Source organism: Blennius ocellaris (genome assembly GCF_963422515.1).
Source record: "Blennius ocellaris genome assembly, chromosome: 1".
In the NCBI taxonomy this organism is placed as follows: Eukaryota; Metazoa; Chordata; class Actinopteri; order Blenniiformes; family Blenniidae; genus Blennius; species Blennius ocellaris.
This window is the reverse complement of record NC_137650.1, coordinates 25424275-25436718: the sequence shown is the minus strand read 5'-3', so window position 1 is coordinate 25436718 and position 12444 is coordinate 25424275. Positions and strand designations below refer to the sequence as shown.

Here is a 12444-nt window from a genome sequence, read left to right as displayed (position 1 = left end):
ATTCTGCAAATCATTAAAGATGACTCCTGCTGATTACATCGATAGAAAGCATGTAATTCATCTCCCGTCCTGTCCACTCATGTTAAACCTCACTGCATGTACCACCAACCAGACCATCCTTCCAGTGTTATATCGAGAAACCGAGCACGCTGGGGGTTGGGGGGAAAAAAGAAACTGGGTGTGGTTTCACTGTTGTCATGGCAACAGACTTATCACTGCTTTGAACCACCTCCACCACTCAGCGATGTGTGTGGAGGAAGTCAGGGGTGCCCGTAACGGCATGTGTGCAAACGGCAAGCATTTTTGCTATATTTTGTGAAAATATCAGGAATGATGTGCAGGCAGAAGACAGTTTTTCCCCCTCTTTGTAAGCAGAACCCACCTGACCTGATATGCCAGCACACAAAGAGAAGTGCTAAGAGGTTATGCATGGGCAAGCAGGTGCTCAGAGGGCTTCCCACACAATCGTGATGTGAAGACACCATAACAGTCTGGGATACAAAACCTATTCCAATGTGACAGACTGATGGCCATCCCGGCGCCACAGAGTTCAAACACGCATCACCAATCACTTATACCTGCATCAATGTAGCAATAATGCTGCACAGCAATCTCTTCCTTAATAGGCTGCTGCAGTTATAAAACACAAGGCTACATGGCATTATTGGGCTTTGTGCAAGGAGTCATTGGGTTCTTTGTGTGATCATGTGACAGTAGAGAGAAGCTGACCTGCAGACAACCCCACAGAGGATGTTACAGAACATGCAGAGGAGCTGGTGTCTTTACAGCCAAAAATACTGTTTAATACTGTGGCGCACACCACATATTACATAATAAACGAGTGAAAACAAAAAAGACATTGATAAAATACTTTTCTCCCAACACTCATTTCTGTCAAATAAAAACTGAACCAGAATAGAGAATACCTTTGATTCACTGATATTTATCCAGATGAAACTTTAATCCACATTTCCACCAAATAAAACAATTTACACTGAGACATTCACAGGTTCAATATCACCCTGAAAATGTTGCATTTAGTAGATTACTATACTCGCTTCCCTGTCACTCGGAGGTATTCAGCTGTATGCAGATGCATAATAAAACACTACAAGTCAAAACTGCCTGATCAATACATGAGTTTAAATTTAAATCTGTCACCAGGCTGAATTGACGAAAGCGTCACTCAACTGACTTGGACTTTAATGTGTAAATGAAAAAATGTGTTGCAAACACTGTCATCTAGTGGCCAAACGCAAAAATGCAGAAACAGCAACATGAACACCAAACTCAAAAGCAAAACTTCAAACACACAAGCAACAAAATGACAAAATCTATTGAACTATCATGAAGAATAGTAAATGACAGTCAATGGGAGCATAATTACTTATCCCTGACATTAATACATCATCAAAACTAATCAATCTGAACAAATGGTAATTGTGTGCAGCTTTTTGTTCATACAAAAACACAATTATGATCATCTTCCAAAAACACTCGAAAATATTTCTCCACCAGAGCTTCACTAACATGTTTATGGTGATTTACTTTAGGTTCAAGTTACAACAGTGTTAAAAGAGACCACGTCAGAGAAAGATCCGTATCTTTCGCAATCCAAGACATTAAAAGCTCTCACACCACAAAAGAACAAGTGACGTTGTATAAAACTGCAAATTGTTTTATACAAAACCTGACGGGGAAAGGCCCAAGTGTGAGGTATTCATGAGACAAACCACACTTTATTTTAAACTGACAAGACAAAACTTGTCAAGGGTGTGCACTTATTGCCACACCTGAAGGTAAATCTCACAAACACTGAATTAGAGGAGAAAGAAAAGGCAGAAAATATAATGGGACAGCTGCATGTCAACTTTTGTTGTTGTGGGTGGTCAAAATGAGTTTCATGCTGTGTGGTCATGGTCAATACATCCATCCCTCCATGTATATCTGGTGGAATCAATTTATCTTTTAACCTCCTGTTTTTCTAGAGTACTGTAGTATCCTACACGTGAACGTGTCTTCTAACGGTCCGTGAACGCAACAGAGGCCTTTGGGTGCCAATAATTTGTTTCACACCTTGAAAGATCCAGATCAATTTTCTCCTGAAAAGAGTGACCATGTTTCGGGGTGAGATTGCGTGGTTTTCAAGCAGTGTGAAGCAAGAACATGTGGACTTTTGGAGTAAGTGAACCAGCATTCAGCTAATTAGATTTTCCGTTTTTATTGTTTAATAATCACAATGCTCAGATAGCATTTAGCTAGCTCGCTAAACACCCTTTAGTAAATGTTCCACTTTGCCAGTAAATTAATGGAAATTGAAAATGACATGAAAAAAAACATGGATTACTGAGCAAGGAAGTATTGATTTTCCTTGCTGCTTCAGCCCATATCATATAACCCATCTAATAGTCTCAAATCAAACCTGAAGTAAATCAATATATGAGAAGCTGTGGGAAGGTTTCAGGAATCTGTGTTTTCTCACTTAACCAGGATTTGTTTTCTCTGCATTAGTCTTGAACAGAGGTTTTAAACATATGGCCCACAAGAGGGTTCAATCTGGATGAACTTTCAAAAGTTAAAAATACCAAAACTAGACAATAAGAGCATTTTTTTTCCCCCAATAAAGGTTTCAATGCTTCAGGGTTAGAGGCATAACACAACACTGATATACTAAGCTGGACAGTGAAAGAAGGAAGATGAGTTTCCAGAGAAAACCCACATACTCACAGGGGAAATGTTTCATACTTAACTCATAGAAGCCTCCAAGTTCGGACTCACTGCAGATCAGGAGTGTCCAACCTTGAGGGCCCCTGTCCAGCATGTTTTAGCTCCTCCCAGTTGCAGCACACCTGATTGCAATGAAGGGCTCGTTAATGGGCTTTTTCACAACATTGGTGATGACGTCATCATTAGATTCAGGTATGCCGAAGCAGGGAGAGAGCTGAAACTTGCAGGAAGGGGGCCCTCGAGGACCCTGGTTGGGCAACCCCATTACACCACTATTGTGTTTAGCATTCATACTACCCAATATGTCATTGTAATAACTTGTCTTCATCCAGGTACTTTCTGGAACTCGTGGTGTCAATTATTAATGCATCAGTGAAAACTGAATAGCTCCCTGCCAGTTAAGTAGAATTACAGAAATCCCAGTTAAGAGAGGCACTGTGGCTGTGTGGAAGTCAGATTGTACACTTTTTCTGAAGCCATTTCAATTTGTTTATATTTTGTTAAAAACCCAGAAAAAGTAAACATTTTTTAGGATGTGAAAACGTTGCTGTAGTCGGTATTCAGAGATTATTATGCCATGATTTTATCTGTCCATCCCATTTAGATCAAATTACGCTGCATGAGGCCCCTGAAGTGTATTGACTTCAGCTCTGGTCTGGATGATGCTTATTATGGAGGCAAATTAGCTCAGGATTGACTTTTTTTTCCCCCCCTGAGGTTTTCCACTGAATTCATCTAAATATAATCTATGAAATGAAAGGCAGGAATCTAACTTTGGTATCTGAACTCATAGTATTGGAGGGTGGAGGTGTTGCTGATTGGAGGAAAGCAGACTACCTTTTCAGTGAAGATGCGACATGTCCAGATACTCAGAGGTGAGCACGGTGACCTCACGCCATTTCTTTTGAAATATTTCATTTTTATTATTTACAAGCCGGGTATTATTGTGCACTGCTGGGTTGTGTTTTTCCAGGATATTTGGGAGCGAAGATTTCCTCTGGAACGAGGTGACGGTGTTTCACAGCCTGTTTCTCTCCACCTGTGAGAAGCGGCGGAGTGTGAAGTCTGTGTGTATCAGCCACTATGTGCTGCCTCCAGCTTCTGTACAGGATGGTAGGGATCTCTCTCTCTCTCTCTCTCTCTCTCTCTCTCTCTCTCGCTCTGATCAGAGTTTACATTTTTACCAAATTTTAATTAAAAGAGTAGTTTAGTGCAGCTGCTTTCACACTGACTTTTATCTCTACATGCATGGACACATCATAGTCGAAACATATTTGCATTTACGCAGAGTTATTAAAAGCCCAACCCATGAGGATTTTGCTGAGCAAGGCATACACATCACTGTGTGTGGAGAATTGTGTAGTTGCCATGTGTGGGGCATTTGGATTTTTGGTCTATAGGGTTAGGGTTATGACCATAACCTGCAGCATTTATTCTAACCGCCTCTTCTACTCACTCATCTTTCCTCTGATTGTCACTGTAGAGGTGAGAAATGTGGTCGGGAGGCTGATTTGGGAGTGTGGTGATGAAGAGTCCGAGGCCGAGGTGAGGACAGAGAGTGTCGAGAGGAAGGACATCGTCTCCATCTAACCACCTCCTGTGACTTAACAGGACTCTGAGAACAGCTGCAGTGTCTCGGCGGAAGACGAGTGCGGCGAAGAGGACATCAGCAGGATCGAGTACGTTCGCCGTACTCTTGAATTATTTAATTTGACCTCAATGAAATGTAAATGTCCATTAAAGTAATTCAGCGCCGATCATTCTGAGGCAGGTCGGAACTCTCGCCGGAGGAAGACGTCGCTCTTTGTGACTGTTCACAAAATCATCCAGATGGCAGCGCTCCTACATGTAATGTCCTCAATGAAACCATTTTCTGCCTCTACCTCAAACAAACTTTGATTTTGCTCGTACTGCCATATAGCGTCGGGCAATCTGTTGATGCAGACAAACTTGAGTGGCATTCAATAAATATAAACATCCTTACACTGTTAAAATTAAGTTTTTGCTGTTATTACAAGATTACTGTTGTTCAGAGAGCTTGAATGTTTGGAAGCAGGATGATGGATGAAATTAACAGTCTTTTTTTTTTTTTGTCACTTCCCTCCCTGCAGTCAATGTCAACATGGACAACCTGCAGAAATATTCAGGTCATCTGTGTGATTTCCATTTTGGGTGTTTCTGCTGTTCTCGATGTCAAGTCCGCTGCAACTGTTCGGGCCGCACATAAACACACACACACGCACGCACACACACACACATATATACACGTTGAAGATTTAAATAAGGTACAAAAAGTTAAAAGTTTAGTTTGTAATTTGTTCAATTTGTTTGTACTGTCACCTGACCCTTAATATTGAGTTCATTATTGACTAATTTCCTTAAAATAAATGTTGTATGTATTTAATAAATGCATAAAATTTTGATTCACTGTATTAGAAACGGTGTAATTTTGTATGCGGGGGCGCCCGTATTTTTGTCTTCCAAGTCTATTCCAATATTGTATTCAAAATCAGTCAATCGTCTCAAAGCAGGAATGTTCCAAATCCAAGTCTGCAAGTTTGCATGTTCTCCTTTGTGCACATGTCGATTCTCTCCGCAAATGGAACATTGTATACAGTGGTGAGCTCTCTCTTCAGAAGGTTGAGGGTTTAAGTCCAGGCTGGCCCTTTCTCTGCAGTTGTCATGTTGCATGTCCAATAAAGTGTGTGAGATTAATTGTTAACTAAAGTGCCTGTTTTGTGTGTGTGTGTGTGTGTGTGTGTGTGTGTGTGTGTGTGTGTGTGTGTGTGTGTGTGTGTGTGTGTGTGTGTGTGTGTGTGTGTGTGTGTGTGTGTGTTGCACCCCCTGCCAAGCGGTGGGCTGCTCCGCCGCTGTTTGGACCAATCAGCGGCTGCGTTTGTGCTCCGGCCTCCGCTGCGTGCACCGGAAGTCGCAGCCTGACGTCACCTGCGGCTTGCTCTCGGCTGCTGCCCGGACTTTGCTCTGACAGCAGCTTTTAAAAACAGTCCCGCACGGCTCGGTGGGCTTTTGCTTTTGTCTGCAGACGTCGACCGCGTCTCCTCGGTCATGGCGCAGGAGAATCTGTCGCTGGTGCTTCACACTCCGGGAGACCTCCGGCTGGTACGGCCGCATGTTCAGCTCTGTTTTCCCCGAGGGAATGAAGCTGACTGCTGTCTCTTGTCTGTCCGCAGGAGAACCGTCCAGTCCCAGAGCCAGGACCCAATGGTAAATACATTCTGAATTTTAGTTGCTAAATTGTATGATCCCTGGAAATAATTTAAACCACATTTGTATTTCAGTATCCAAATATGAGGAACCAATTTTGATGTGCAAATCAAATGCACTTTACTGCAACTCCTCTATCTATCGAGTATATTTATTATATTGCCTTGATTAAAAGTAAATGTACCATTTTTAAATAACAAAACAAAACTTAAATAGCAAAATGCTCTTCTCAAAAAGGCTTCACTCTTATCAATACACTAAATAAAGGTTACACTAAAAATCAAACACCCAAATTGTCCCAGATTTACAATAAGAGTATAAATCTAAAGCAGTTATGACCATCCGTCCTGTTATTGTTGAATAGACTGTTTTTCATTTTTCCAGGTAGTTTGTAAGCTGTTTTTACTTCAAGACATATATTGTTACATATAGACAAGACATTTGTGACTTGGAATCTATTACACGGGGGCAGATGTTCCTTTTTTTTTTTCTTTCCATTTATTCTAATAAACCTTTTGTGACCCAGTTATAAGATTAATTATTTGACTTGCTTGGTGTTTGATTCAGTACTACTTTATCCAGTGCAGGTTGACTGAAGCAATTTTATATCCTTCCAAAAAGTGTAAAAGCATGTTGGAGGAAAACATAGTTCCTAAACAACACACATGGACACACAGGCAAACTGCACAGGAAGAAGTCAAACCTGTTGACTTCCTTGTCTTGTTTTGTAACACAGTTATAAAATTCCTCCAGCGCCCCCCCCCCCCCCCCCCCCCCCCCCCCCGCCTGGTGTGTGCCTCCTCTAACCCGTCTTCTTCGCTGTGTTTTGCGCTCAGATGTTGTTCTCCAGATGCACTCTGTCGGGATCTGCGGGTCAGACGTGCACTACTGGCAGCACGGCCGGATCGGAGACTTCGTGGTCACCAAGCCGATGGTGTTGGGGCACGAGGCATCTGGGCGGGTGGTGAAGGTCGGCTCAGCGGTCAAACACCTGGAGATAGGCAAGTAGGGGGAACTCATTGAAGCTGTGGAATGCAAAAGGAAGCATCTCTTACGGCGAGTGAACATTTTTGTCCTCAAAGTCGATGTAGTTACAAGCAGGAAAAATAAGCAAAGCGCAATGAGTGCAGTGAGCTTTGGAGAAATCACGGCGGCGAAACAACTGAGTGAGAGGCGGTCAGTTTTCAAGGACAGTGGTCCGACGAAGGACACGCAGTAAATTGATGACGGGGTCACGGATTGTCAACGCTCATTGGTGCCCATCTGGAGTGAAGGCTGTCGTCACAATTAGTGTAAATGTTTGTTGTTGGTTTTTTTTTACAGGTGACCGAGTGGCCGTTGAGCCTGGCGTTCCCCGTGAGACTGACGAGTTCTTCAAAAACGGACGCTACAACTTGTCACCGACTATTTTCTTCTGCGCCACGCCCCCCGACGACGGGAACCTGTGCCGTTACTACAGGCACAGCGCCAGCTTCTGTTACAAGTAACCGCCGTCGAATATTGCAATATCTTTGCAGCAGAAGTTGCCTCACGGTTGTCTCATCTCTGCCTCGCTGCTTCACCGCCCTCTTGCCTAATCCTCACACACACACACACGCACATCTCAACTGTGTTGTTTAACGTGGTGCTGCAGGCTGCCCGACAACGTGTCGTTTGAGGAGGGCGCTCTGATCGAACCGCTCTCTGTGGGGATCCACGCCTGCCGCAGGGCCGGCGTGACGCTCGGCAGCACAGTCCTCATCTGCGGCGCAGGTAGAAACGCCAAACGCGACTCACAACCGTGCTGCGCTGGAATAGTGTGATAGAGATGTGATCACGCTGATTCTGCAGCCAGTGAACCTTAAACGACATGACGAGATGATTAATATTCAACTCGCTGCCATGCTGCGACAACAACTTAACGAACGTCCAGTTGAGAACGCCATTTGCGAAACACTTGGAACAGGAGAGTTAAGTTGCGTAACTTCAGCCTGTTTCTTTGCAGGACCTATCGGGTTGGTGTCTTTGCTCGTGGCCAAGGCCATGGGAGCATCCAAGGTCGTCGTCACTGGTAACTTTCACTCCACCGACCCCGTCAGTGTCGACTGGCACAGCGGCAGTGTCTTTACAATGTTCATCCTCCTCTGCCGTGCTCAGATCTGTCCGCAGAGCGTCTGGCCAAGGCCAAGGAGCTCGGCGCCGACTTTCACCTGAGAGTGACGAAAGCAGACGAACCCCAGCGGGTGGCCGGGAGCGTGGAGGACATGATGGGAGCTCAGCCCGACTGTAGCATCGAATGCACCGGCGCCGAGAGCTGCCTCCAGACTGCCATCTATGTATGAGAACCTCCACTGGCACCTCAAAGTTCAGAGACTGAGAAATAGTTTCCAGTTGGTACCATGTGGCATTGGCTCGCTACTCCAGTCAGCCATTATATTATAACCACCTGCCTCATATTGCATGCGTCTCCTTTCAACCCACTGAGGCACGGACTCCACTGCAGTGTAGCCATGATCCTCCAAGTTGCACGATGGGGCAACACTGCAACCGCGTGCATGAATAAGCTCAGAGCCAATCATTAACCTGATGAGCAGTTCTGCACTTTTCATAAAACTGACCGCTGCACATGAGAAAATACGTACCCAGTATTATTCACTTTACCTGCCAGTGATCATAATGTTTTGTTTGAGATAACTTTCTGTCAGCGCAGGTTAAGCATTGCTTCATTCACACGTTATTCATGTGTTACAAGTAATTAGTCTTCATTCACAACCATGATTCATGTTCAAAATACATTTATATATTTAAACTTGGCCATAAACAATGGATATTGTAGAGAATATGATTAACAGTATGGTCAAGATAAACTTTTACGTTAACCATTTATTTTGGTTTGTGAACAGGTTTTCCAGTGACTGTACTTGGTTCATTATGAAGAAGAGAGTCCAAACTGTTTCTTCAGTCTTGTGATTCAGTCCACATTGTGATTTAAAAATTATTTTTTTGTCTCCCTCACAAGTCGACTCGTTCAGGAGGAGTGGTGGTGGTTGTGGGACTCGGCGCGCCGATGGTCAATGTGCCTCTCATGAATGCTGCTATAAGAGAGGTGGATATCCGAGGGGTCTTCCGCTACTGTAACACGTAAGTAAATATTTGCTGTTTATGAAGGAGGACGCAGAGGCAGTAACAATTTGTGTGTTTTGGAGCATCAACTGTTGCTGGATTCGTCGGCTACCTTGTGTTGCAGCTGGCCGATGGCGATCTCCATGCTGGCGTCAGGTAAAGTGAACGTCAAGCCGCTGGTGACCCACCGTTTCCCCCTGGAGCAGGCGGTCCAGGCCTTTGAGACCACGCGTCAGGGCCTGGGGATAAAGGTCATGTTAAAGTGTGACCAGAACGATCAGAACCCCTAATGTGACCCGCCGAGATGAAGCCAAACAAACCAGCCGAGGCGTGACGGGCCACAAACTGGACGTTGACCTGAAGGATGATAACGGCGAGTTCAAACAGTCACTTGAATCCCGGCTCTAACTGCTGGAGCAGGTCAAACGGGAACTCTGCAACACGTGTGAGAAATAATTTGATGATGCTCAGGATTGTTCTATATGCAACACTTAACACTTCTTAATTCAATGTATTTTAAAACATTTTTTTTTAGCATTGCAACAAAGTAAGAAGACTTAAATTAAAAGACTGAAATCAAAAAACACGTCTGTTGAACTGTTGTTGTGCATGAAGCTGCAATACCCATATTTAGGCATTAGGGGGCATTACTGGATTAAACTCCAATTAATGACAGACAACTGTACCAGTGTGAGATTTGGAATAACGTTCATCTCTTCTATACTGATACTTTGAAAAAAGATTGAACCTCAAAATATACCCAAAAAAATAAAAAATCATCTTGTTACAGATAATTTACATTATATGACAGACGAGTCTCCTTTCCCAAAAAAAATTTGTTATTCTCTATGGAAGATCTACAATTTACTGGTTTTGAGCTTTGCCACTGACAACATGCATTCCAGCCTCTGACTGAATGATCCCACTACTGTTTTTACATTCACAGGTAACATCGCAATACCAGCTGTAACGAGTATCTTTTTCATGATGGAAGGGGAAAAAAAGCATTTCTGGGAAACCGTAACGTCTGCCAGTAAAAGTGGGAAAAACAAAAATGACTAAAAAGCTCTTCTGCCCGGAGCTTTCTTGTTTCCACGGTTGGCAGAAATAAATCTTTAAGACATTTTCAGGTAGCTTGACACATTCTATAAGAAGCCATATGGTAGCCGCCGCCCACCTTACTTTTTCCTCCATCAGCCTCCATTCAGCCACCAGCTGTGCCTCTCCAGCTCTCATTTTAATGTAAAACTGTTCTGTTGATCGGTGTGGTGCAGTTCAGATTACTGCTGCAGTAACACGAGATTTCTCTTTGCGTGTAACTATAAAATCATATTTAATTATATTTCTGACTTGGTCTGAAAGGAGCTCAAGGTGCCCCCGGGATAAGCTGGGGCGGGTTGTGGGAGACGGGGGATGTCTGGGCCTTTCTACTGCCCCCCCCCCCCCCCCGTGGTAACGATGCACAGCCTTATAGAGATTCTCTGTTCTCAGTATCTCAATGAGAGAAAAACAATACTACAACTTAAACCTGGATCTCTCTCACCTTGATTTCTTGATCGTGTCGAATGACTCCCATCGATCGGCTGCAGTATGCGAATTTGTGCGTGTGCTTTAGTGATTTCTTCGCAGCAGGACACACTGCGGACGAACACAATTGCTTGCACATCTATCGGCGGTGTTGATCGATCCCTGAAGCTTTAGCACTGCTGATGCAAAGTCTTATTTCGAGCATCAGCACCAAAAGGACTGAATCCCTCAGATGAGATCATGAACTCTATTCTTAGTGCAGCAGGTTCCGGCGGTTTACCACTGGAGACGAGTCGAACCAGGCATGGGAAGAAGGAACTCACAGAACAGTGCATGAAATACTGATGTTGAGGAGATTTGTCAGAGGAAACCTGTTAAAGTTAGTTCGTTCATTAGCTATGGATCAGTTTTTAAAATGCATTTAGTGAGGACTGAAGAATGACGATGAGGATGTAAATTTAAATGTGGTTGATATGACTTTCTTTTATCTATTGTGGCCAAAAATCATCAAAATGTCAAATTGTGTGTGTGTATTTCTTTTTCATTTATCTTTTCTTGGCAGCAATCAACTTCCATATGAACAAGCTGCTATCGAATTACTGCCAAGGAGCCCTCTTTAAAAAAAAACAACAAAAAAAAAACTTTCAAAACCCAAGTCACAATTTGATAAAGTTGCCTAAAAACATTTCCAGCCATGTTTTGCTCAGATTTTATTATCTTGACACAATGACATGATACTACTTCACGAGGCATGCACACAGATAATGTTCATACAATTAAAATCCACTACAATGCGTTGTAAAAGCGATACTCGGCGGTAAGGCTTTTTTGCTGTCACAGTGTGTCATTCACAGTTCTCTCTTTTCCCACTCAGGACCGAAGGCCAACGTTACAGTTGGGAAGATGTTTTGCAGTGACTAAACCTGTGTGTGTGTGTGTTTTTGTTTGCTTCGTTTTTCTTTTTTTCTTCTCTCTAACGTGAGCACAATACTAGACAAGATTCTCTTTATGTACAGACATTCTAATACCGCTTATGGCAATGAGACAGCTCGCACAACACAGTTACATTCACAATCCACTCATTGTACTCATGAGTTTCAGTCAAAACACTTAAGATGAACATACAGGAGAGCAGCACACAAAAAGAAAACAACCGTTTCCGTACATGTTGAACATGTACATGACTTGATATCAAAAGCATAATTAATGCATGTTAAGAGTTGCTTGTTATTTATATGTGTGATTGTTTGTACATGAGAATTAGAAAAGACTTTTCTTGCCGTTCGGACGGTGAAGTCGTGTATTGCCTTGAAATGTTGTTAAATCAAAAGGATATGGCGTTTCTCCCATAAACCCTTGGTGCAAGCCTGGGTTTGATTCACATGTACATTAAATCAACTTATCGTAGTTAAACTCAACATTTCAAAGAAGTTTCCCCTTTTCAATGGCAACTGCTGAGACATCCGGCATTGTCTTGTGTCTTTGCCATCATGGCGGTCTACTTTAAATTCAACAAGCAAGAGTTATTTACAAAGCAGCTGTGCCCCTTCCCACTGCCTCCAGTCACAATATTAGCAAAATATGTATTTACATGAGAAATAAATTAACAGAAAGGGAAATGAAACTATACAAGTATAGTAGAAGTATCATATTGCATTACATGAATATAAAAAAATAAACTGTGACGCATTCAGACAACAAATCCATCCACACCTGACATAAGAGCACAGACAGGACAAATAAATAGCGCACGCGCACACACACACACACACACACACACACACACACACACACACACACACACACACACACACACACACACACACACACACACACACACACACACACACACACACACACACA

The 12444-nt window shown here is 43.1% G+C and overlaps 2 protein-coding genes across 2 annotated transcripts; both read left to right on the top strand.

Moving 5' to 3' along the window:
- Positions 1–3480: 3480 nt before the first annotated feature.
- On the top strand, positions 3481–4954 carry terb2 (telomere repeat binding bouquet formation protein 2; the record flags this gene model as incomplete). Its single annotated transcript, XM_080497809.1, has 5 exons — positions 3481–3602; positions 3701–3840; positions 4211–4272; positions 4339–4417; positions 4839–4954. 5 exons carry the CDS (start codon positions 3481–3483, stop codon positions 4952–4954), a joined length of 519 nt encoding a protein of 172 aa, XP_080353935.1.
- A 733-nt stretch (positions 4955–5687) lies between these two features.
- On the top strand, positions 5688–9615 carry sord (sorbitol dehydrogenase). The gene is made up of 9 exons (XM_080496263.1): positions 5688–5847; positions 5919–5952; positions 6789–6953; positions 7276–7435; positions 7586–7704; positions 7937–8002; positions 8089–8267; positions 8951–9072; positions 9179–9615. The coding sequence occupies exons 1-9, from the start codon at positions 5794–5796 to the stop codon at positions 9342–9344; spliced, it is 1065 nt and encodes a 354-aa protein (XP_080352389.1). The 5' UTR covers positions 5688–5793; the 3' UTR covers positions 9345–9615.
- Positions 9616–12444: the final 2829 nt, after the last annotated feature.

Bases quoted from the DNA above. Each gene is read 5' to 3' on its own strand.
- sord (XM_080496263.1), top strand. From the start codon at position 5,794: ATGGCGCAGGAGAATCTGTCGCTGGTGCTTCACACTCCGGGAGACCTC. The intron at 8,268-8,950 runs GTATGAGAACCT...CTCCCTCACAAG, and splicing joins GCCTCCAGACTGCCATCTAT to TCGACTCGTTCAGGAGGAGT. The intron at 9,073-9,178 runs GTAAGTAAATAT...CTTGTGTTGCAG, and splicing joins GTCTTCCGCTACTGTAACAC to CTGGCCGATGGCGATCTCCA.